We start from the raw sequence: 27218 nt of genomic DNA on the forward strand, positions 1-27218 counted from the left end.
TTATCTCCAGCAGCAGCTTTACGTGTAGAAATTGGGGAGATGCCTCTTAGCATTAGAAGATTTATGCTTATGCTTGCATATTGGGTTAACAGACGAGGGCATAGCGAGGTTACACCCAAGAGTACAAAAGTGTTGGGAACATAATAAATCAAGCTGTAGGAGTTTTGGATAGATAGGAAATGAAGAGATATTTTAGCAAAACAATCTCTAAAATCTCAAACAATAGATCTACAGGTTAAGTAAGTTAAGTTAAGCTGAAGCCAAGACTATAATAAAGGTACATACACAAACTCCATGGCAGGAATACTGGGATATTAATGATACAGGAAGACATTTTTATAATATTCAAAGCAAAGTCGGTGTAGGGAGAGAAATGGGTATAAATCAGAGGGAGCGACCAATCATTACTTGTCTCTGATTAGGACATACAGGGCTCAAAAATACTGCATTTAATAGGTAAACATACACATGGTTTATGTACACATTGTAAACAACCTGAAGCAGCAAAACATATCATAATAGAATGAAATTAGAATTTGAAAGATGTAAACTTAAATTTGCTTTGGAAAATACTTGGAACAGGACTAGGGGAACAATATGTACAGGAATAGTAGTTTTTTTTTAAATGTTTGTTTGTTTTGTTCTTCAGTCCAGCAAGTGGCGGTAAAACATATATTCGTTGGTTTGCCAACCGCCAAAAACGCTAAAGAAGAAGAAGAAGAAATAGAAGAAGAAGAAGAAGAAGAAGAAGACCAGAAAATTGGAAAATCCCTGTATGCTGATGATGGAGCATTATGGTTTAGAGGCCGTAATGAATCTTACGTTAAATCAAAAATGCAAGAGGCAATTAAGGAAGTGGAAAAATGGACAAATAAATGGGGATTTAGATTATCAGTGTCAAAAACACAAGTCATATGTTTTTCAAAAAAGCATAAGATCACACCAGTACCCTTAAAATTGTACAGTCAGCCTCTTGAGCAAATGAAGATTATTAGGTTTCTTGGGATGTGGTTTGATGAAAAACTGACATGGAAGATTCATTTGGAAAAAATGTTTAATAAATGTAAAAAGATTGTTAATATCCTACGCTGTTTATCAGGACAAGCATGGGGAGCAAGTAGGGCATCCTTAAAAAATATATATTGGGAACTAATGAGGTCTGTTTTGATTATGGGTGTATAGCATATATGTCATCAGCAGAGTCTAACATCAAAGCTTTGGATGTCATGCAAGCTCAGGCTCTGAGGATATGTAGTGGATCTTTTAAAACATCCCCGGTATCTTCTATGCAAGTGGAAATGGGTGAGATGCCTTTGAGGATCAGAAGGATACAACTGATGTTAGCATACTGGATTAATGTGAAGGGACAAGTTGATAGCCACCCAGCTAAAGCTATCTTAAAAGATTGCTGGGAACATGGAAAGTCCAATTACAAAAGTTTTGGGTGGATTGGCGATGCGAAAGCTGAGAATATTGGGTTACATAAATTACAGGACTGTTCAACGGTTTCAGTCCCTCCTATTCCACCATGGTTTTTCCCTATACCAGATGTAGATTTAGGCATTCATAAGGAAATAAAAAGTAAGTCAAAGGAAGTTGCAGTGAGGGATATTGTTAAATATTATCTGGATATGCATTTCCCTGAATACACATTCATATTTACAGATGGTTCTAAGGATCCAAAGACAGGACATGCTGGGTCAGCAGTATATATTACAAAGAATGGGGTAATATGTCAGGAAAGAATAACAGATAATTTATCAGTATACATGTACACAACAGGGCTGGTTGCAATTTTGTTGGCCTTGGAATGGGTAAAGGGAAATGAGTTAAATAACTCAGTGATTATATCTGATAGTTATTCAGCTTTAGAAAGCATAAAAAATGGGAAATCTATAAGAGATGATATAATTCATAAAATTTTTATGGTTTTGCATAAGTTAAATGCAAAGGATTGGGTACCTGCACATGTTGGAGTGAAAGGGAACGAGGAGGTTGATAAACTTGCAAAACAAACACTGGAACACAATAGAATATTACAGGTTCCATATAGTAAATCTGAAGCTAAAACATTCATTAAAGCATATGCAAGATCAAAATGGCAGGAGTATTGGGTGGATGAAGATAAAGGAAGGCATTTATATAATATACAACCAGAAGTGGATATAGGAAGGACAGAGTGTAGGAGTAGAAGAGAAGAAAGTATAATTACACGGTTAAGAATAGGACACACTGGGCTCAATTCTTCATTGAAGATAATAGGGAAACATCCAATATTGCAGTCATTTAGAAACTGTAGAACATATTCTATTTCAGTGCACAAAGTACAGCCAAGAAAGAAACCAGCTTTTTCAGTCTCTCAGAAGTGTCAATCAGAATAATTTTACAATGCAAGGTTTATTAGGGAAAGCATCCAGTAACATTCATCAATTTGTTTTTAAGTTTTTTAGCGACATTAGCCAGTAGTATTTAATTTTTTTTTTTTAAGATCCAACATCTCCTGATTCACACTCCAGCCCAGTCGGTGGCGGTAATGCACCGTTAAGTTGGTTTGCCAACCGCCATAAAAAAACTAAAGAAGAAGAAGAGGAAGAAGAAGAAGAAGAAGAAGACGCCTATAGTTGACTCTGTTATCGCCTGATGGTCCTGCGAATAATAACAACCAAACGCTACTCTCCGTTCCACTGCCTCTATGGATGAACGTTGTTTGACTATTTCCCCGACGTTTTAGACGAGATCTGGGTGTGATTTTAAACCTCTTATACGATCAGTTGGGCAAATTCACTGCGAGTCCGAGTTGAAGATTTAAAAATCAAACCGTTGAATATCAAACGCTAGGTTGGGTCGCGACCTATTCTCCTCTTACGCTTGGCTCTTTTTTAACGTTCCCAGTTTTTATTGAATAGCTAGTTTTTCACTAAATCAGCTTGGGATTGGCTTAAAAGGATTTTTTTTTAAAACATTTATTAAAGGTGAGTCAAGGAAGCGACTAACGGACAGCGAGTGACATAACGTTACCATGTTAATGAAGACATGAAATGCGTGTTGTAAATTAGCACTGAAAACACTGTATACGGTCTTTATGTGTTGTATCTAAATACATTATACTCGTATAAGGCCTGTTGTGATGTTTTTGTCTTTACGGATGTACGGTTAGTGGTGTATGTGTTTTTCTGTCCGCAGGTGGCGCTGTTAAGTCATGTCCGGAATTGCTTTGAGTCGACTGTCACAGGAGCGCAAAGCCTGGAGGAAAGATCATCCTTTTGTAAGGGACACACATACACGCGATCAAATGATTGAGTTAGACTTGCCAACTATTCAATCAGTGTGTGATTCCTAATAAAAATGTATATAATCTGCGCTGTTGTATTTTTGGTTGTTTCTCTGTAGGGCTTTGTGGCTGTACCCACCAAAAACCCAGATGGCACTATGAATCTCATGAACTGGGAGTGTGCAATACCTGGAAAAAAGGGGGTTAGTATACTTCTAAACAATCTTACACCTTTATCTAAAGTATGTTTCAGGATAAATTGCATAGAGTTCTAAGTAATGTCTCAATCTGTAGTTTTGCAGGGTATTTTTTTATGCTTATTTGTCTTTGTACGTATATATGTGTGTGTGTGTTTGTGTGAGTATATGTATACCAACAGGAGGTCGGCTATTTTTATTGTGGATTTATGAAAAATCAGCCTGTAAATTAATTCATACCCCTCCAAGAAGACACAAGTAGCTCACACCAAACTTTGTCAAAATTATGCCAATATACTGAAGATGTTAAATTGTGAATGTGTTTAGGATATACACACAAATATGTATGTATATATATATATGTATGTGTGTGTGTGTGTGTGTGTGTGTGTGTGTATATATATATATATATATATATATATGTGTGTGTATATATATGTGTATATATATATGTGTGTGTGTGTCTTTTCACTTATTTTTATTTTGTCTTTTTTTTCTGTGTAAGTATACTTTGCTTTTTCTTTCTTTCCCTACATTATGCATTTTCTCCTGAGAACCAGAATTTTTTGTTTTTATGTCATGACATGTTGGAGCATAAGAAACAAATGGAGAGAAAAAAAGTAAAACTTTTGAAAAATATATTTTATTCTATGTCCTTTGTAGAGGAGGCCAGGACTAGGTTAAACAAAAAGATAAACAAACATTAAAAGGCATGTAAAGGCAAAAACGATGTTTTATTTTTCATTCATCAATCAGTTTTTACATTTCAGGATATTTTTAGCCAAACTGTGTACAAAGATGATTCTCAACTATGTTATGAAAGAAATAACAGAATGATATTATATACTGCTGTATGGAATATGTGCATAAAATGTCCATAAATTGGTTTTCCCAGTCTATACAATGTATCTATACATTGCATCCAATTTGCATATTAAAGTGTTCTTGGGGCAAACCATAATGATAAAGAAGTGTAATTATGGGAGTAATAACTTGGCAACATTTTCATAACATTTTTCATATTTCATAGGAATATTGATCTATAATTTCTTTCTCTATTGACTTGTGTCTCTCCCAAGATGTCTGATTAACATGATGATGCTTGTCCTGGTGTCCTCTACAGAAAACACATGAAATTGATGAGTGGTTTCGTAACAGTTAGACATATTGAAAATATTTAAAACCCCATAACATTTTTATGAGATGTTTATGACGAACAACTTTTAAATTATACAGATTTAAATGATAAAACAAAACATGATCATATTTCCCTATGAGTGTTAAATGTGATCACTCTGTCAGAATCAGTCAAGTTTAAACACTGAGTGTTTATGATCAAACCTCCAAACAGTTGATATCTCTAAAAGCCTTGAATCTGCTCCGTACAGGACACCCAGACTTAAAACTGTGGCATGTAGGGTCTCAGAGAAATAGACTAAAATATAACGACTTCCCAATCTGTGGACAAAAGGGAATCCATGGTCTCTTGGATTACTTCATAGATGCATGTCATATCATATTTAAACTGTTAAACGGATAATATTAAATGAGGTATTTTAAAATCTGTGTTTTCTGTATCCTTCTGTGTCCTGTAGACTCTTTGGGAGGGAGGCTTGTACAAACTGAGAATGCTCTTCAAGGACGATTACCCATCTTCACCACCCAAATGTGAGTTTTCTCTTCAACAAAGAAATATTGCACCCTATAGAATGCTTCTTATTGTCGTTGTCAGTAAACGTCCACACACATTTCCTGTATAGTTCTTCACTAGTGTTTATAGACCACAAAACACTTGTTGTAATGCTGATTTGAAACGATATGTTTTGTGAAAATAAACCTGATTTGTTCATTTTCTTGTCAGGCAAGTTTGAGCCTCCAATCTTCCATCCAAATGTCTATCCTTCAGGTACAGTGTGTCTGTCCATACTGGAGGAAGAGAAGGACTGGAGACCAGCCATCACCATCAAACAAGTATGCAACAAAACCACACAAACAAAGCATTTATTTGATCAGAAATAATGTAAAAATCAGTCATATTGTAATATATTATTACAATTTAAAATAACACATTTTTTTTCGATTTGAATACCGTATTTTTCAGACTATAAGTCGCACCCGAGTATAAGTCGCATCAGTCCAAAAATACGTCATGATGAGGAAAAAAATATATAAGTCTCACTGGACTATAAGTCGTATTTATTTAGATCCAAGAACCAAGAGAAAACATTACTGTCTACTAGTGATGCGCGGGTCGTCTCATAACCCACGGGCACCATGGGTAACACGCGGGTCGGGTTGGGGCGGGTTAAGAAATTGGCACTTTATTGTGGGGCAGGTTGGGGCGGGTCACTAAAAACAAATTTATGTTGCATGGAATTTAGTGGTGGAAATTTTGATTCTTTCAAGAGATTCGTTGATTTTCAGTTCGTTCACCAAAATGATTCATTCACTGATTCGTTCAGTTACCATTTCTTCATATTACGCAAATACGCCAGCAGTTGTTGAAAAAGAGTGTCTTATGTGTTATGTCTTAAGTCAAGGTCTAAGTTGCAACAAATTTCTGTGATGTCCCGGATGCGCTGGGCGGGTCAAGAAATTTTACCTTATTTGCTGGGCGGGCTGGGGCAGGCCAAATAATTTCATAAAATCGGGACCCGCGGGTTGGGAAAAAACCCAGACCCGTGCATCACTACGGTCTACAGCCGTGAGTGGGCGCACTATGTTTTCAGGGGTAGACTACAGGAACACTGAGCAGCATAGAGCGCCCTCTCGTGGCTGTAGATGGTAAAGTTTTCTCTTGGTTCATTTGTCTTAGTTCATTTCTCTTGGTTCGTCAAATAATTTTGATAAGTTGCACCTGACTATAAGTCGCAGGACCAGCCAAACTATGAAAAAAAGTGTGACTTATAGTCCGGAAAATACGGTATATATTAAAATGTAAATTTGTTTCTGTAATGGTAAAGCTGAATATTCAGCATCATAACTCACATGATCCTTCAGAAATCATGCTAATATGCTGATTTGCTGCTCTAGGAACATATAATATAACCAAAGTTAAACATTGTGCTGCCTAATATTTTTTGTGTAAATCTATATATATATATATTCGAAAAACGTAGTTCAGAAGAACAGCATTTGTTTTAAGCAGAATGTTTTTGTAACATTGTTACACTTTTTGATAATTTCAATGCGTCTTTGCTGAATAAAAGTACTAATTTCATAAACACAACTTACTGACTCCAAACCTTTTTTTAATGTGTATAGTTTAACATTATTATAGGATTATGGTAGGATCACAGTTGCTCATAATGTTAGGCATTTGAACAAACATTTCATGTCATTATGTTGTTGTGGCTGTAGATTTTGTTGGGCATCCAGGAGCTCCTTAATGAGCCCAACATTCAGGACCCAGCGCAGGCGGAGGCCTATACGATATACTGGTAAGGGTAGCCAAATACCACCTGCATGCTTTTATATATTATTTTATTATGCCCACAACGTCAGCCACTTTCCACTGTCAGGCCAGGCCTAAAACGAACCGTGCCCAGCCAATGCCCTCGCACGCTCCTCTAGCCCCACTTTGCCTGCTTTGGCCCAAGGTAAGGTTCCCAAGCCCTGGAAGTGACAGTGGAAACGCGACTGGCCCTGGCACGCACTAGCATGCCTGCTTTTGGTCCGACAGTGGAAACGTGCCTATTGATTTTCTCTCTCTCACTGATTCTCTCGCAGTCAAAACAGGATGGACTATGAAAAGCGTGTGAGGGCACAAGCTAAGAGATTCGCTCCTACATAGATCCTACAATCTAGAAAATTCTGCACGGATGTCATTCTGATACTCCAGAATCCTTCACCACTCAATAAAACCCCCAAAACTGCAGTTGTGAGTTGAAATAAAGATTTGTTCAAGTTGGCTTCAGCACAGAGCTGAATGAGAATGGGTGCAAAACAATTCTAAAATGAAAGCAAACAAGGCGAGTTGATGTTGGCTGCTGATCATTGACCAGTGTTTTATATAGTGATGGTAAAAGCTTGTTTTGTTTATTTTATTATTATTATTTACTTTTTTTTCTGGTGAGGAAGCGTGTTGGGGATCGGTTGCTAAGAAACAACTTTTACACAGAGCAGAGATTGTAAAGGTTTCTGTGTATATATAGAATTGATATTGAAAATTATTTACTTTTATTTACTTTTTTACTGTTTCATTACATTAAATAAAACATGTGGCCATAATATATGTAATGAGTGTATGTATAATTTGAAATAAAAAGATGGTTGGTACAAGTATTGTGGTTTGTTGTTTCTATTAATGCTAGTAACAGTTTCCTTTTTCCACCTGTATCATCTTGTTTTTTCAGGTAGTTTTAATTGTTAACAAACCATGTTTATGTGATTGTGTGATTTTTTTTTTTTTTTTAAATGATGTCATCAGGATTCGTAACCACTGACTTCTCTGTAGAAGTCAATTATTTATTAATATCGCAGGTAGAGTTTCGCCCATACCCAGCTGCCGGTGGGTAGGTACAAACCACTTCTCAACGGATTCCTGTAACACTCATGGTGTTCCTGGTCAAAAATAACCAGCCTCCAAACAATTATTTAGAAATCTCTCATTATGTTATTATCACCAAATATTGTTCAATATTTTTGTCAACTTGTTTTCTTTCATTTAGGACTGGTTTTATGTTTTCAGTGTGCATCTGATTAATGGTAGGCCTCATTTATCTGCGAGTAGGTACATAATTTTTGCAGTGAAAAAAAAAAACTTTAATATTTTTTACAGTATCAGAAAACAAAAATTATGAAAATTTGCACCGTTTATCACACTTGTGTCCTTTAATGTTTAATCAGGAAGTTTGCTTGGAAATGTTTTAAAAGAACAAAATGGCACAAAGTCACATTTGTGGTGTTCCGCAGCCATTGAAAGTGAATGGGGAAGAATGAAAATAAGAGAAACAACTAGTGTTCAGGAACATGTTGCTTATGCTCACATTTGTACATATGTGCTTGCAAACATATAGGCCTTGGACCTGTGCATGTGTGTATGCATCATACTTGCGCTACCACACACACATTCATATATACAAACTGTTACAGATATTACATGCTTTCTATTTCATCCTACCCTAAGTGGCAACCAACATCCTTTCATCAATCTGACATTCTCTCTCTCTTTCTCTCTCTCACACTTACACTCACACACACACACTCTCACTCACACAAACTTACACTTAATCACTCACTCACTCACTCACTCAACTGTCTTGCCTTTAACCTGCACTGACTGCTTCAAAATAATCTACATTATTTTATCACCTCTTCTAGAAAAAAAAATATTCAGAGGTTTTGAGACTTTTGTGTTCTCATAAAGCTATGGAAACCTGTTTCTGCCACTGAATAAAAAAACGAAACAAGGTAATTGAGACTTTATCTCACAATTAATTTTTTCAAAGTCTGCTTAATTGTCAATTCTTCATGTACAGCACATACAGAGAATTGAAACTGTGATACTGTCAGACCCTTGGTGCATACAGAAAACACTAAAGCCCCTTTCACACTGCACATCGGACCATAGACAGTAAAAGAAATGGACACAGCGACCCCACTGGAACTCAATTGAGACAAGTGAAGCCCATTTTTAGCGTTTTTTAGCACTTCCGTTTCTGTCTCGCAGACTCAAACGAAGCTTGACGACGTCAGCAACCTGTCTGATAGATGTAAATCTTCTAGTAGCTGTGCGTGCAAACTGCCATCGTTAATCTTGCAGAGACGGCGAGCTTGAGCGGGGAGTTCTTTGTCGTGAGTGAGCAGGAGTAAGTATTCAGATTAATTATTTTGTATAGTATTTTAAAATGTAACGCCAGTACGCCATATTAAGTTAATTGCCTGCGAGCTTATCATCCTGTCTGTACGGTAATGCAACAGAGAGACGAGTGGTTATGACGCAATCGTTAGCCTATTTTTTACAAAAACTGTTTATACGGGGCCATAATGTAACATAGAAGGTAATGGAGCCCTTTATACATTGTCGTGTATCTTTAGAAATAAATAATGGACAAACGGACTCTTTAAACACCTCAGATGTAAAGTTATTCGCTGTCAAAGTGACGCCAAAATGAATGGGAGTCAATGGGAATGCTAACGCAAGTGAAGTTCTGCTAAAAGATGGCAGCCCCCACCCGACTTCAACTTCCGGTCGAGTTCCTTGCCCCCTGCGTCGGACCCGCAATATTTCCGGAACATTGCCGGCTCGCATTCTGTGTGAAAGCAACCACGTCCCGGAATTGATTACCGGATTGAACCTGGGTCGGGGACCTAGTAACATTGGGGGGTCGAGCGCTGTGTGAACAAAAGCCAGATCTAATTCCGTGTCGAAGTGATGACTCGCGTTATAGCGCGACTCTTTTACCGGCTGTTTTGAAGGAAGATCAACATTCGCGATGAAAACATATGTGCAAACTGTAATGAAGCAGAGATCAGTTAGTTCCTCACTTTCCGCACTGACTCAGAGATCGTTTGCTTGCTTCAGTTAAAGTATAACGTGCCTAGCGTTGTCGACTCGTACATTACACGTCTCGCGCTGATGTCACGTGTCGTTACGGGATCTTCAAGGGTTGTGTGTTAAAGCACGCACATATACCGGGTCATCACTGGCAGTGTGAAAGTGCCAAATCTAGCGACCAGGGACCAATTGCAGGAACACTCTACCCCTGTATTTGCCGGAATGGCAGTGTGAAAGGGGTTAACAGTTAAGCATAAAATACAGATAGATACAGATTACATATATAGTATACCTATACAAATAAGGGCATGTAAAAAAATAAAGTTAAATAAAGCAGCGCAAAGCACATGGCAGTGCAAACCAGTTAAATAACCAAACAGTGCAGATAAAATGACTATAGTGCAAAAGAGCATATTCAGTCTGATTAAAGTGTAAAAAGTTCAGACAGCAGGAGGGAGGGAGTTGAGCTCCCTGACAGCCTGATGAATGAAGCTGTCCTTCAGTCCTGGCCTGGAGACTCTGCAGTCTTCCTTCCTGATAGCAGCAGACTGAAGAAGCTGTGTGAAGGGTGGTTGGGATCACCTGTGATGCAGAGGGCTTTACGGATGAGACCGGTTCCAAAATGTCCTGGAGGGATGGGAGAGAGACACCAACGATCTTCTCAGCTGCTCTCACTATGCGTTGAAGGGTCTTCTGGCAGAATGCGTTGCAGGCACCAGGCCACACAGTGCTGCAGCTCATCAGGATGCTCTCGATGGTGACTCTGTAGATGGTGAAGAAGATGGGGGCTGGGGCTCTGGCTCTTCTCAGTTTGCAGAAGAAGTAGAGACACTGCTGTGCTTTCTTGGCCAGTGCTGCTGTTTTGTCAGTCCAGGAGTGGTCCTCTGTGATGTGCACACCTAGGAACTAGGTGCTTCTCACTCTCTCCACAGTCGCACCGTTGATGGTCAGAGGAGCATGTTGAGTGTGTGCTCTCCTGAAGTCAACAACAATCTCTTTCATCTTCTCGTTCATAGAGAGATTGTTGTCACTGCACCACCCGGCAGGCGGCTCACCTCGCTCCTGTAGTTTATCTCATCTCTGTTGCTAATGAGACCCACCACAGTCGTGTCATCCGCAAACTTAATAAAGAGGTTGGAGTTGTGTGACGGTGTGCAGTCGTGGGTCAGCAGAGTGAAGAGGAGGGGGCTCAGCACACATCTTTGGGGGGCTCCAGTGTTCAGTGTGATGGTGCTGGATGTGTTGCTGCCGAATCATACTGCATGAGGTCTTCCAGTCAGAAAGTCTAACAGCCAGTTGCACAGCGAAGTGCTGAGCTCCAGCTGGACCAGTTTGTGAATGAGCTGTTGAGGGATGATTGTGTTGAATGCTGAACTGTCTATGAACAGCATTCTGACATATGAGTCTTTTTTCTCTAGATGTGTGATTACTGAGTGGAGGGCAGTGGCGATGGCATCATCGGTCGAGCGGTTGGACCAATATGCCAAATGGAAGGGGTCCAGGGGTGGGGGGCAGACTTGATGTGGTGCATCTAGCCGTTCAAAGCACTTCATGAGGATGGGAGTCATTGAAGCAGTCCTCGGGCCCACTGTCACAGTGTCTGGTCTGTGTATCCCTGGGTGTCCACTAGAGGTTTCACTTCCCCATATCGTCACCCCACTTCAGGAACTGTTTTCACACTAGCCTTTATCTGGACTAATCACTGTTCACTGCATACAGCTGTTCCCACTCACATTGTTTGCACTTGTCTGTATACCCTGTTTGTTTCTGTCATTGTGATGGAGTCCTTGTCTCATGTCACCCTGTGTTTCGTGTTTCCTTTCGGATGTTCATGTTTCATGTTTTGACTGCTTACCTGGATTTTGACCTTTGCCTGGCTGGATATATGATTTTTGGATTCCCCTAATAAGGCACCATTCTGAGCCTTCAGGAGTCTGTTTTCTTTCCAATTGTGAGTTTATATCTTGCAATTTTTTTCATCGCAATTTTGAGTATTTATCTTGCAGTTATTTTTTCTCACAATTTTGAGTATCTTGCAATCATTTTTTTCTCACAATTGCGAGTATTTATCATGCAATTCAGAAATTTTTCTCGCAAAAAAAGGTTATAATAGTGATAAGTTGCAATTACCTTGATTTATTTTTTATTCAGAGATTTTAAATGTCAGACTGATATCCAGACTGGATATTGGTGGCCTTTTAGGGTAGGATGAAATAGAGAGCATGTAATATCCGCAATAGTTTGTATATCAAGATCTTTATGTTTTTTGATGTTCTTGATTAAACTTTAAAGCACACTGTGATAAACAGTGCAATTTCTTTTGTGAAAATATTGTGAAAATTATTCATAACACTTTTTTTCACTCCAAAAATGAGGTGCCTTACTCTCAGATAAATGAGACCTATGATTAATCAGATGCAAACAGAAACACAAAACCAGTCCAAATAAAAGTTGACTTAAAGATTGAATCCAATATTTGACCCAAACATAACCAGGGGTAAGCTATCCAAAGTCCTGATTCTGTTTGATTCATTTTGGTTTTAGGAAATTTGTCCAGCCACTATTTGATATAATGAAAATATCATTGGCTTAAGTTCTTAACTTATCTTAACTAAACTTATCATTAGTGCTGCAACAACTAATCGATAAAATACATGATAATCAATAATGAAATTAGTCAACAAAGAATGGCATTATTGATCAATATGTCTGTCCAAAACTTGTGTTCAGTATTAGAAATTTTCAACAAATATATTGTACTAATTATGACATTTATGCACTTTAGAAATTCTTTTTTAATACACTACCAGTCAAAAGGTTTTGATTATTAAGTTTTTTTTATGTTTTTGAAGAAGCCTCTTCTGTTCACTGTGCCTTCTTTTATACAACAAAAATAGCAAAATTGTGAAATATTTTATCATTTAAAATGACTGATTTCTATTTGAATACTTTGTAAAATGTAATTTATTCATCTGATTCAAAGCTAATTCTCAGCATCATTACTCCAGTATTCAGTGTCACATGATCACATGTATTATTATTATTATTATGATTATGATTATTACATTATTACAAAAAAAAAATCCAGGTTGTTTTTTTTTTGTGAATAAATATAAATATTTTGTAACATTACAAATGTCTTTATCATCATGATTGATTTAAAGCATCCTTGCTAAATAAAAGTAATAACCTACAAATATGTCATTTTAAGAGTACTGCTACAGTGACCAGCTGTTGTACCCCAAAAGGTAAAATTTTGGCCCTTTTTTTCTCTCTGGCATGTATGAGTGGGAGATTTTCCTGTCTGAAATTGCGTTCCAGTCCATCCCTGCTTATAAGAAAATTTAAAGATGAACACCAAACTTTTCCAAACTTTTGGCCTGTACTGTGTATATTTATATATATATATATATATATATATATATATATATATATATATATATACACACGCGCGCGCACACACACACACTGCCCTCCACTAATATTGGCACCCTTGGTAAATAAAATTAAAGGTGGGTTTGGAAATAAATCTGCATTGTTCATCTTTTTGATCTTTCATATAACAATTTAACAAAATTCTAACCCATCATTGAAGTAAAACAGTGGATAGCAAGGGTTAAATTACATTATGAAATAAATATTTTGATCCAATGCATGTTAGCCACAATTATTGGCACCCATAGAAATTCTGAGTGAAATATCTCTGAAGATTCCCATTCATATTTACATTTTCTTAGCACACCAGGGTGACTAGTAGCATGACGTTCTCCACCCATGACTTCCTGTTCCACAGTAAACACAAAGGCTAAATTCCCTTCATCGTCCATCATAAAGAGTAAAACCAAAGAATATAGTTCTGATGTGCAGAACACGATTTTTGAGCGTCACAAAATAGAAAGTGGCTGCAAGAAATTAGCTAAAGCATTTAAAATCCCAGTTTTCACCATCAGGGCAATTATTAAGAAGTTATAATCAATTAAAGATCTCAAAAAAGTTGGGACAAGGCCATGTTTACCACTGTGTGGCATCCCATTTTCTTTTTATAACAGTCTGCTCAGACAAGTTGCTCAGGTTTAGGAATAGGAATGTTGTCCAATTCTTGTCTAATACAGGCTTCTAGTTGCTCAACTGTCTTAGGTCTTCTTTGTCGCATCTTCCTCTTTATGATGCACCAAATGTCTTCTATGTGTGAAAGATCTGGACTGCAGGCTGGCCATTTCAGTACCCGGATCCTTCTTCTATGCAGCCATGATGTAATTAGCCACGTTTCCACTGTCGGGCCAAAAGCGGGCTTGCTAGTGGCATGCCAGGGCCAGTCACTTTCCACTGTCACTTCCAGTTCTTGATTGTGCCTCGTCAGGGCTTCCTCGGGGCCAACGGCCAGGGTTTTTTGGCCAGACGAAAACCTTTGGCCAAAATGGGCCAGCTGGGGCTAGAGGAGTGGTTCTGAACAAAGGCGGAGTTTCTCCGCATCTGGAGAGGGCAGCACCGTGGATAATTTCAGCGAGTGTTTGAAATAACTTGTTCCAATGTGGATTATAATCACCAAACAAGGCAGAAATATTTATAAGTGATGTAAAAGACTATGCACGCTATAGGCATTAATGTCATATTAAAAATGGTAAATATGACCGCTTATTATTTATCACAATCGTGTAGTTATTTAGTAACATATTTTATCTGTCATAAGTCTTGTTTCGGGAGTTTAGCTACGCATAGTCTATGTCATAAAAAAATATATATATTTTTTTTGTTCGGGAGCTTTTATAAAAATATAGAAATGATAATTCTTTCTAAATGTGATGTAGGAAGGCTACTGTGACTACAAACAAACAGAAACAGACTCTTCATAATGCTATATCTGTGTGACTAATTTTAAATCCTGATAAATTCATTCATTTATCAGTTTAGGTTATCATTTATTATAGTAAAACATCAATGCTTTTTATTAAAATAATTAACAAAGCACGCAAACAAACAGTTGCATTTTATCATTTTCATTTTGTGATCACGCTAGTTCAAGTGATTTATTTCTTATTAGTTTTCTAATAAGTTCTCTTTGTTGGTGAAATGATGAGGTTGCATGATGTTGTTCCTGAGAAGCGTGTAAAGGCCGTGTTTAGTGAAGTGCAGTCGAGCTTCTGGCCCCGGTGCTACAGGTCCCAGGCTACTATCCCCGCCCAGCCCATTTAAAGCACTGGCTCGCACTGGCCCGACAGTAGAAAATTGGCTATTGATACAGTATGTGGTCTGGCATTGTCAAGTTGGAAAATGCAAGGTCTTCCCTGAAAGAGACGACGTCTGGATGGGAGCATATGTTGTTCTTGTACTTGGATATACCTTTCAGCATTGATGGTGCCTTTCCAGATGTGTAAGCTGCCCATGCCACATGCACTCATGCATCCCCATACCATCAGAGATGCAGGCTTCTGAACTGAGCGCTGATTACAACTTGGGTTGTCCTTGTCCTCTTTAGTCCGGATGACATGGTGTCCCAGTTTTCCAAAAAGAACTTCAAATTTTTATTTATCTGACCACAGAACAGTTTTCCACTTTGCCACACTTCATTTTAAATTAGCGTTTGCCCAGAGAAAACGCCTGCGCTTCTGGATCATGTTTAGATATGGCTTCTTTTTTTACCTATAGACTTTTAGCCGGCAATGGCGAATGGCATGGTGGATGCAGTGCCGTCTAAGGGCCTGAAGATCACATGCATCCAGGATGGTTTTCCGGCCTTGACCCTTACACACAGAGTTTATTCCAGATTTTCTGCATCTTTGGATGATATTATGCACTGTATATGATGATAACTTTAAACTCTTTGCAATTTTTCTCTGAGAAACTCCTTTATGATATTACTCCACTGTTTTTCGCCGCAGCATTGGGGAAATTGGTGATCCTCTGCCCATCTTGACTTCTGAGAGACACTGCCACTCTGAGAGGCGCTCTTTATACCCAATCATGATGCCAATTGACCTAATAAGTTGCAAATTGGTCCTCCAGCTTATATGTACATTTAACTTTTCCAATTAGGAGAATGTAGGAGGCGGTCAACCACAACGCGCTCCGCTACCTGGTGTATGGTGGAATCCATCAAAATGTCTCACTATTATAAGGCTGTCACGATATCAGATTTTTCACTACACGATTATCCTGGTGGTTATTTTAAAGGGGGTGATTATTTTCTATACCCACTTGATATCAAAAGAAATCTTGAAAAATTTAATAATAATAAGAATAATAAATAAACCATGTTATCAGTCAAAATAATCCTTTTGTTTTTTTTCTGACCAATGAATCACACCATTGTTTACAAAAGGAATAATTACACTGAAGAGAAGAGTCTAAAATACTAACCATTATTAGTTTTATCACCGTGTCAAAGTAAGAAACTCTTTATGAGAATAAACGATTGTTTGAAATGACTTCCTTCTGTGAAGTGATTCTATATTTATAGTATTCTATGCAGCGATGAAGACTATATCAATCAGCATTGCAACATAAATATTACGTTATCCACATGAAAATACCCAAAATGGCTTGAAGAACCCAGATCAACCCTATACTGTTGCAATCGTGTGCTGATTCTCATCATATTTCATCATACAAAACATTTATTTCTGCATTTTATTCAGCTACAGTGACAGCTGCCTTTGTCCATATAAGGGATTACCTGGAAATATATAGATATGTATTATGGGCTGAATCAAAAAGGTAAAAAACCCCCCCCGAAAAACACTGCTATAATTAACTTGTCATTTTCAGGAAGAGTTTAATCAGGTCATCATTATAGGACTCAAATGAAGATCTGTTCATAATGTAGGCCAAATGTATGCAGAAATACAACAAATTTACAAATGTGTGTCAGATGCGTTATGCGTTACAGGCATAAGATAGGAGTTGGTCAACGAAATGTGAAAATATCGCATAGAGAGAGCAGAATATCATCGAACTGTAGATGTAATATTTTGAAGTAGGCCAATGAACAGCCTCTTAGTCCACCCTAGTAACCGCACAGCAACAAAACAAAACAAAAACAAAAACACAGTCAGAATACTATAGCAACAACACAATATCAGAAATGTAGTAGGATTTCTGAAAAAGGAGACTTAGAAATAGAAAATATCCATATACATCATATATATATATATACACACACGCATACACACACACACACACACACACACACATAATTATAGGAATATTATGGCCACATCTCGCTTGGCAGAACTTTCTTTACAAACAACTGCAAAAGCTGCTGAAGGAAATCGACTTCAAGGGTGTGTCCAAATGAGCCTGCAATATTGAAAACCGCAGCAAATAAACATTCGCACCTTCAGAAAAGTGTTATCACAACGCCCACACACTCTTGTCTTTACATATATATCCACACATGAGCATCTGTAGTCACATGTAGACCCTCCTATTCACACTCAGCTGCTCAATGTCTTTCTTCCTGTGCTGTTTATATCACGAGTCAAATGCAGTGAATGAAACCGACTTTGCATCAGCTGATAGAAAGGTAATGGCTGGGGATCAAATGTTAGAGAACAGTGTTGTTTGGTACTTGATAACTGAATGGAGCTCTCACCGTTAAGTTGCTCCTTAGAGTTCAATATCTCTGAAGGTTTGTTTGGATTGCATGTATCCAGATGAGCCTTCGAGCCTGGGTGCTGTTAAGATCCCCCCTGGAGACTGGTACAGCACAGACAGATACCAACACACATACATAAAGAAACCCTTATCTACTTCAAGGTTGAGTAGCTAGGCTCTTACTCTTATCAGGTACTATTCCCAAAACACAGACAATGTGTGCAGCTTCTCAAAGAGAGAGAAGAAGAGAAGCTCAGACCATAATCACTATATTCTTTAACGTACAGACATAGAAAATAATATCAATGCATTGAGTATGAGTTTGTACCGTCACAGAGAGGACTTGATGACCTTAATGATATTAATGTCTACTAATAGTATATGTGAGTGATCTAATATTTATGAGGCCAAACTTAAAAAAATATTTTTGTTCGTTTACTTTACATTTTTCTGGCTTATTAAGATTTTTTCTAGATCCTACATTAAATTTATATTTTGACTTCACTATTCGGGGAACAGACACAGTCTTAATAGACTGCACAGCGCAAGTACTTTTATCATTTAAGAAGGTGGAACAAAAGTCATCATAATAGTTATTTGAGAATTAGCTTACTAGTCACATGGAGCAAAGTGTCTTGGAGATGTAGTCAGAGAGCAGCTCCACTCCAACTCTGCTGGGGTGCGGGCCATCAGCGCGAAAAAGCCTAGGACGCTCCCAGAAAAGATTCCAAGTATTAACAAATAGCAGTTTCTGTTCTTTACACCATGACAACAACCATACATTTAAAGCAAAAAGTCTACTGAACCTTTTGTGTCCTCGTCGATACGTGGGCAGTGGTCCTGACACGATGATTGTCGCCGCGGGCGTCGTGCTGCGAACCGTCTCGATCAGGCTCCTGAAGTCCCTCTTCATCGTCTCCGTCTGCCGCAGCATGGTGTCATTAACCCCGGCGTGATGCACGACCGATCTAGGGCTCTCGGCGGCCTTGAGGGTCGCGGGTATCTGCGCAGAAACATTGAGAACACCAGCACCAGGGAAGCAATGAGTGTGACCTTTACATTCAGCTAACGTTCCGGCGGATTAATGGGTGAATGAAAAACGGGCTTTAATTTGGATACATGAAACACCAGATAAATTTTCCTGTTCGCCGGAGGGAGTTTGAGGCGGACCGCCACTGGACTAATAATCTTGGTGACAGTAAATGGACCAATACATTTGGGAGCAAGCTTATTACTGACAGATCGGAGAGGAGTATTCTTTGATGAAAGCCAAACTTTTTGACCGGCGATGTTGACGGGCAGAGGGGACCACGACTTCGGATTCCAATTCTGGAAAAAGTGGTGGCTGGTACCCTAAACTACACTGAAAAAGTGATAGGCCCATAGCTGAAACTGATAACAAGTTATGTGCGTACTCAATCCATTAGAGCTGCTGGCTCCAAGAGGAGGGGTTCTGAGAAACCAAACATCGCAACACTCGTTCTAGATCTTGGTTGGCCCTCTCCGTCTGACCATTACTCTGAGGATGAAATCAAGAAGAAAAAACCACCATGTTTCCCTGTGAAGGAGGGAGACCCGAAACGAAATCTAGCGAAATGTGGGACCAGGGTCTTGAAAGAACTAACAACGGCTGAAAGAGTCCAGAGGGGGTCGATTGGCAGACTTCGAAACAGCACAGACAGAGCAAGCCAAAATAAAAGACTAATATGACGAGCCATGGCTGGCCACCAAAACCGCTGTTTAACGAGTAAAATGGTATGATTAACCCCAGGATGGCAAGCTACCTTGGAATAATGACCCCATCAGATAACTTCGGACCTTAAAGCCTCTGGCACAAACAACCGACCCGATGGTCATCCGGGCGGGGGCATTACCCCTTGCGTAGCTGTGCGAACCTTTGACTCGATGTTCCATGTAACTGCGGGTTCGGAAAAAGATGGGCGATCCGAAACATCAAAAATATGGGATAATGCATCCGGTTTGATGTTCTTAGAACCTGGACGATAAGAAATAGAAAAATCAAAATGACCGAAAAAAAGAGCCCACCGAGCCTGCTTAGAATTTAATCTTTTAGCGGACTTAATGTATTCAAGATTTTTGTGCTCGGTCCATGCAATAAAAGGAACCCCCGAACCTTCCAACCAATGATGCCACTCTTCCAAGGCGAGCTTGACTGCCAACAGCTCATAATTACGCTTGGCGGGGGACAAACGGTGAGGAAAATATGTGCAAGGATGCACCTTACTGTCCATGAGGGAACGCTGGGATAGAACCGCACCAACCCCCACCTCTGACGCATCAACCTCCCCCTTGAACTGCCGGTAAGGATCAGGGGCAATGAGGATGGGAGCTGAAATGAAACAGCTTTTCAGTTTGGAAAATTCAGCTTCCGCTGCACTAGATCACGTGAAGGCAGTCTTGATGGAGGTTAAGGAAGTCAAAGGGGTGGCTGAAATTGCGAATAAACTGCTGGTAGAAATTGGCAAAGCCCAGAAACCTCTGCAGCTGAATGTTGTCAGTATCCATGCGCACCACCTCGGCCAAGACGATGCATCCCAAAAAAGCGGCTGCAGTGGCTCAGTGGTTCATGTAGGTTGTCTACAAACCGGAAGGTTGGTGGTTTGATCCGCGGCTCCACCTGTTCAAGTGTCGAGGTGTCCTTGAGCAAGACACCCGATGAGCTGGATGGCGCCTTGAATGGCAGACACCGCAGTCTGTGTGTGAATAAGTGAGTGGATGGGTGAATGTGAGGCAAATTGTAAAGCGCTTTGGATGGCCATGTGGTCTGTTGAAAGTGCTATATAAATGCAGTCCATTTACCGCGGGAGCGTTACAAAGGCCAAAATGGAGAACAAGATATTCAAAGTGCCCCCTGGGGGTATTAAAAGCAGTCTTCCATTCATCCCCCTCTCTTATGCAAACCAAATGATAAGCATTACGGAGATCCAATTTCGTGAAAAATGACGCCCCCTGCAGACGCTCAAAAGCCGACGAGCTAAGGATAAGTATTTTTCACTGTGATGTCATTCAACCTTCGATAATCAATACAGGGATGAAGAGAGCCGTCTTTCTTTTTCACTGAAAAAAATCCCGCACCTGCTGGAGAGGAAGAGGGGCGGATGATCTTGGCTGCAAGAGAATCAGAAATATATTTCTCCATGACCTCCCTCTCCGGATTGGGAAGCGAATATAATTTACCTTTAGGCGGAGACTTACCTGACAATAACTCTATAGCACAGTCATAGGGATGATGCAGAGTTAGAGAATCAGCCCGAGACTTACTGAACACTCTCTTCAGGTCGAGGTACTCACGTGGCACATTAGACAGGCCAGTGTGATCATCCTGAAACACAGAACAAGACACATGACAATATTCACTCCAGGACAAGACAAAATTTTTTCCCCAGTTTATGTGGGGATTATGGAGCACTAGCCAGGGATGCCCTAAAACTACAGGAGCAGCGGAAGTGTCAGTTAAGAGAAAGTCAATGTTCTCAGTGTGTTGTCCAGAGATGATGAGTTTGACGGAGACTGTAGAATGTGTGACGGAGGGTAACGGCTGACCATTTACTGCCACCGCAGAGATGGGCTGAGAAAGTTCCACCATGGGTATCTTAAGTCTTTTCTCGACATTAATGTCTAGAAAATTACCCTCCGCCCCCGAATCAACCAAAGCCTCACAGTCAAAAGTTAGAGAATGGAGTGTCAGCCTTACCGGTAGCGACGTGACAGAAAGAGAGGATTTATTAAGAGTTATTAAGAGCCCCACCCGTCAGTAACCTCTTACCTACTGGCGGGCACCGGCTTTTACTGGACATTGCAGAATGATGTGACCGGCGGCTCCACAGTAAAAGCACAAACCTCTTTCTCTGCGTCTCTGCTTCTCCTGCTGTGAAAGGCGAAACCTGCTCATCTGCATGGGTGCAGGATCTGGAAAAGAGAACTCACTCTCGCCAGAGACTGATGATAGGCTGCTCTGATGAGTGACGTCAGGGATTCTCCGTAGTGTCTTCTATTGGACGCGCCTTCTTACTCTGGCATCCACCCAAATAGCCAGCTCAATAAGCTCATCCACCCCCGTGGGTAAATCCGAGGAATAAATCTCGTCCTTGATGGTGTCTGAAAGTCCGTGTAGAAACAGGTCCAACAGCACCTCAGAATTCCAGCTGCACTTCACGGTTAAAGTGCGAAATTCAATAGAATAATTGGCTATGGTGCGATCCCCTTGTCGTAGCTCCACAAGAAGTCTAGCTGCTTCTCTGCCATAAGCAGCGTGATCAAATACCTTCTTCAGCTCCTGTTGAAACGCTAGGAAGGAGGCGCAGCACGGAAATCTCTGTTCCCACATGGTGGGTCCCCAGCTTGCCGCTCGTCCAGTGAGCAGATTTATAATGAACACTACCTTAGATTCCTCGATGGGAAACCATGATGGTTGAAGATAAATATAGAGGGAGCATTTAACCAAAAATGAGCGACACAACTGGGGCTCCCCGGAATAAAAGGCTGGTGGTGGTAGACGAGGTTTAGGAGAACGGGTGCTTTGGTGCATGTATTGCTTTGGATTGGACGCAGGTGGTTGCTGAGAAGAAACGGTCTCTAACTTGAAGCGATGAAACTGAGTGGTAAGTTCCGAAACCTGAGCCACCAGGGCTTGGACAGCACGACCCATGGCCATCATCTGATCCTCCTGGCGTTCCATGTGAGAGTTACTACTTGTTAAAAATTCTCTTAATTTTGCAGAGTTCGCTGGATCCATTCTGGTTGGTTCGTTCTCTCACAATGATCGAGTCACAAGATCCAAGTGCGAGGTAAAAAATTTTTATTTGTAGCTCTGACAGTCAGCAATGAGAATGTAGGAAGATGATGGCATAACCCCAGATGAATCACGTCCAGATCACTCAAGCAGCAGTAACTTCAAACCCAGTGCAGGAATCCTAGGCGGGCGAGGAATAAGGTCCAGATCGCTCAAGCTGCAGATCGCTCAAGCTGGTGCTCATTAACGCAGCTGCTGCTAGTTAACAGACATTCACAATCAGACAGAGATGCAAAATGAGCGCACTGACCCATGAACCATGACAATATATATATATATATATATAATATACATACATGTTGTGCTCATAAGTTTACAAACCATTTGCAGAATAGTACTGTCTTGAATAAACTATTTCACATAATGGATGTTTATATATACTCCACAAGACAAAATAATAACTGAGTTTATAAAAAATTACCCCTTTCAAAAGTTTACATACCCTTAAATCTTAATACTGTGTCATTTTCTGGATGATCCAGGACTGTTTTTATGTTTTGTGCTAGTTGTTCATGAGTCCCTTGTTTGTCCTGAACAGTGCAACATCCTGCTGTTCTTCAGAAAAACCCTCCAGCTCCTGCACATTCTTCAGGTTTTCTGCATCTTCTACATATCTGAACCCTTTCCAGCAGTTACTGTATGATTTTGAGATCCATCTTTTCACTCTGTGGACAACTGAGGGTTTGGTTCCCAGGGAGTGCATTAACTGTTGATACGTACCTTCAAAGCAATGTTGTTCACTTTGGACGAAATAATCTGCCAAATGTATCATTAAATCTTATACAATAGATCGTATGGCAGTCGAAGCACTTTTGGATAAAAACAAATTATATATGTCAAATATTGACTAGATTAAAGACATTTGGCGAGGTATTGTGGGGAAAGTTTCCGCGACTGATGTCTTTTTTTTTTTATTGTATGATGTGGTATGAATGTAACGTAAAACTGACAGCCTCACTTGCGTGGTTTGATCTTAAAAACCACTGAAACCAGTTTTTCTCCCCTCTCCGGTTGTGATGGCTTGATCTTTCATGTAGAGCTTCCTGAAAATCTGGTGGCAAATCGGAGCCATTAAAAAGAAAATTAAAACAACAGTTTTTTTCAAGTATTTTTGATTACCCACTCAGCACAAAAACATGCGATATAGTGCACTCCAATACAAAACATTCTGTGGTAGTACCATGGAAAAGAGTTGGTATCAGGTGGTAAAAATATCACACCACGATAATTTTTGGTGCTAAAAATGCAAAGTTACATGAAAAGAAAATAACATGTTTGTTGATAAGAGATTGGTGAAACGTTCATGTTCACTTTCCTCATCCCACCTCTCCATTTTTATCTATTTATCTTTCAGTAAACCACCGCAAGTCATATCGGATCAGATAAAAAAAAAAAAAAATGTTGCTATCACCACAGATGTTTATACCTCTGTTCCTGTGGTTTTTCACACTCAGAATCCAGGACTGATTCACGTGTTTGCGGCACACGACGAGTGCACAAATACTAAAGTGAACATTTTTGGTTCTTTGCATGGAAAGTGACTGTTATAACGTTTCACAATGATGACAGCTTATAATGGGGCCAGTTTTACAGATTCTTGTCAAGAATTCAGTGCATTTTAGTGAACTGTGGTGGTTATGTATATGTTACGTAAGATCCATGCTCCATTGCATCATATTTTCCTCTATTTACTCTTCTTGCAAACTCCAGTGAAGATGTAACCAACAGCACACCAGCCTTTTAAATCAAAGTTATGCATTGCTTTTTCTTTCTTTTTTGCTTTTTTTCAATAAAATACTCAACATTGTTTTGTTTTTCACCTAAATAATTGATTTTTATTCCTTCCGCCATTCTTTCTTTCTTTCTTTCTTTCCTCATAAGAACAAGTCTTTAAAATAAACAAGAAACAGTACTAATTAGAATTCAATTAAATCTCATTGTCATTCCTAAAAATAAAAACTCGAAAAACATCAGTTTTATTTGTTTTATTTTGTGCATTTTATTTGATTTTTACAGGAATATTGTTCATTCCTTCATTGATTTCAGAACATAATTTGTGAAGGATTTGTACGGTTATTAACAACTCAAAAAACCTATATTTGAGTATTTATGCAGTTACATTCTGTGATTTCTGTACATGTTTTGCATGTGTGTGTGTATGTGTGATTTAGATGCAAAATGAGTTTAATGGACAGGATGTGGTAATGGACAGGATGTCACGGATGACGTTGTTTTCGGTTGTATTGTGAGTATTGAATATGCACTATTTCTTTTATTTTCTTTCTTGACTCTTGATTTCATTCTTGAATGCTGTGTAGTTTAACATTTACATTTATTGATTTAGCAGATGCTTTTTTCCAAAGTGGCATACAAACTGAAGACACAAGCAGTTTGTCATAAGAGCTAGCAATATTTGTCGTTAGCTATATTAGTACACAAGCTAGAGCAGAAGTGAAATGCGGAATAGAAAGAGAAAAGCTGTAATAATGAGCTAAATTATTGCGTTAGCAAAAGCTGAAAATAATTTCTGATGACATATAAGCTCTGATTCAGATGATGGTGATACTATACAGTAGAATTGTTGAGTAGATTTAAAATGAACAGTAATTTCTACAGCATTTATAATATCTTAATGTCATTTCATAATGCAGTAACAAATGTAAACGCTTTAGAAATCTACTAAAAACTATCTATACCCATTCTATTAGTGTAAATGCTGTAAAGATATTTAGCCAGTGTTAATATGCAGCCTTATTGCTAAGTGATGCATGGATGTGGTAATATAATGATACTTTTCCACTGTAAGAAGCTGTAAAAAGCACGATTTGGTTTATTTTGGGTATTGCTGGTCAAGTTATAAAATGCATGGTTGTATTTAGGTTGTAGTTTCTACCCACACATATGCACACACACACACACCCGCACACAAGTCTTAACACCTACTTAAGACCCCTCAAACACCCACTCTTTGTGGTTTTGCAGTTCGAGGCTGTATTCTTGTTTTGCTCAAGTGTCAATCCCTCCCCCTTCCCTTCACAGAGACAACTGACCTTTACCAGATAAGCGTGTTGTGTGTCTCATCGGCTCACCTCATGCTTTAAATTCCTGTTCTGATACATCACATGCTTACTTTTCTTAGTAAGTTTTGAGTACCTTTTTAAACTCTGCGTTCTCACCTAAAACATCTTGCATCACAGTACAAGAGTGTTAACCTTCAGATTCCAGACTGTTAACAAAAAGGTTGAGCTATGGGCTCGCGAGGGAGGCTGAATTGTTGGGCAATCATTAGTGTACATTTTGCTTTTTGGTGACATTTCGCATAGTCAAAAATGAACTATTACTCACACTCAGGGCATCTAAGATGTAGATGAGTTTATTTTTCTTCTTTGTTTTGGATAAATTTTGAGCAGATTTGGAGAAATTTAGCATTTCATCACTTGCTCACCAATGGATGCTCTGCAGTGAATGGGTGCTGTCAGAATGAGAGTCCGAACAGCTGATAAAAACATCACAATTATCCACATGTCTCCAATGAAGGGGGAAATTATTTGTTTCTAACAAATGAATACATCATTAAGATGTTTTAACTTTAAAAATGTTGCTTCCGGCTGAAACTCAAATCTTCTACCCCAAATATTGCTTTCTATTGAAAAAGTCTTGTCATCTGAATCAGGAGAGAAATACGCACAGATCGAGCACTGTTTGAAGACAGTCCAATACATTTCTATACAAATATATTGGTGGATTGCATAAGAACTCACACTTTTTTTTTTTTCTTTTTTGCAGAAACCCAAACATCTCTTTGCAAATTATCAAAATGAGTGCGCTGGTTTACACTTTAGCTCTGTGGCACTATCAAAGCATTGTTTTGTTTGTTTGAGCATCGCAACCATCATAGCACAACAATACTGACTCCTTTGCCTGTTATGAGTTTAGGACGGAATCTATTTGATTGTGTCCAGTGTCCAAAATGAAAAATCAAGTCTAGTTTTTGGTAATTATGTATGGTGATTCTAGTGATGCAGAAATTACACACTTTAACTGTGGTGTGTATAAATGCCTGATAAAAACATACAAACATTACTGGTTTGTGGTATGCAAATACTGGACAAATTTTGGTGTTGACAAGTTTTGCTGAAGTGTTGTGGAGTTTCAAATAATATATTTTATGCATATATATATATTTAATGCTAAATCAGACGTATACTTATATAAGATGATAAAAGTACAGATTTATGCAAGATGCATTTTTTTTCTATATTTTGGAAATTCTTACACTTCAGCAGAGCCCAGTTATCATTGCATGTGGATTCTTGCATGCATGCACTTATGCATGTGTTTGTTTGTATGCATGTTTGTGTGTATAGTCTGTGGGTATAAAAGTTTGTGTGAAACAGGATGTGGTCCTCATCAAACTTTTGTGCTCTGAGCACCGCTCAGGCGCTGTGTGTCGAGCCCAACATGGGGCCCAGGGGGCTAATATTTATATTCTCACCAGAAGCCATGAAATTCAGTCTTTCCAGGCCTTTTTAAAAACTTTTAGCTATCTATACTTTCCCTAAAATCAAACTTCAGACTGTCACAAAACTATACATACTTTAAGTAATCAAGACATAACAATAAATGAGACATAAGTAATAAGAATAAAGATGAACACCCTTCCGAGAATTTTTGAGACGGTCTTTTTTCTCTTCAGGCCCTCTGACCTTTTGATTTAGCGTTTCATGGTTTGTAGACTTGTCTGAGTAACTCTGTGGTTACTCAGTCATACAAAGAGCGGAGAGGAAGAATATGCATTTGTCAAAAGAGAGAGAGAGAGCAAGAAAGAGAGAGATCGGATGAGTA

The 27218-nt window shown here is 39.0% G+C and overlaps 1 protein-coding gene across 1 annotated transcript; it reads left to right on the forward strand.

Annotated features, from left to right (window-relative positions):
• Positions 1 to 2586: 2586 nt before the first annotated feature.
• Positions 2587 to 7752, forward strand: LOC127945868 (SUMO-conjugating enzyme UBC9-like). Its single transcript, XM_052541960.1, has 7 exons — positions 2587 to 2972; positions 3184 to 3265; positions 3391 to 3474; positions 5064 to 5136; positions 5330 to 5439; positions 6829 to 6908; positions 7198 to 7752. Exons 2-7 carry the CDS (start codon positions 3200 to 3202, stop codon positions 7259 to 7261), a joined length of 477 nt encoding a protein of 158 aa, XP_052397920.1. The 5' UTR covers positions 2587 to 2972; positions 3184 to 3199; the 3' UTR covers positions 7262 to 7752.
• The last annotated feature ends 19466 nt before the right edge of the window (positions 7753 to 27218 follow it).

Source organism: Carassius gibelio, chromosome A3 (assembly GCF_023724105.1).
Source record: "Carassius gibelio isolate Cgi1373 ecotype wild population from Czech Republic chromosome A3, carGib1.2-hapl.c, whole genome shotgun sequence".
NCBI lineage: Eukaryota > Metazoa > Chordata > Actinopteri > Cypriniformes > Cyprinidae > Carassius > Carassius gibelio.

Excerpts from the sequence above, each read along its gene's own strand:
- LOC127945868 (XM_052541960.1), top strand. The coding sequence starts at position 3,200 with ATGTCCGGAATTGCTTTGAGTCGACTGTCACAGGAGCGCAAAGCCTGG. Across the intron at positions 3,266-3,390 it reads GGAGGAAAGATCATCCTTTT|GGCTTTGTGGCTGTACCCAC; the intron begins GTAAGGGACACA and ends GTTTCTCTGTAG. Across the intron at positions 6,909-7,197 it reads GAGGCCTATACGATATACTG|TCAAAACAGGATGGACTATG; the intron begins GTAAGGGTAGCC and ends ATTCTCTCGCAG.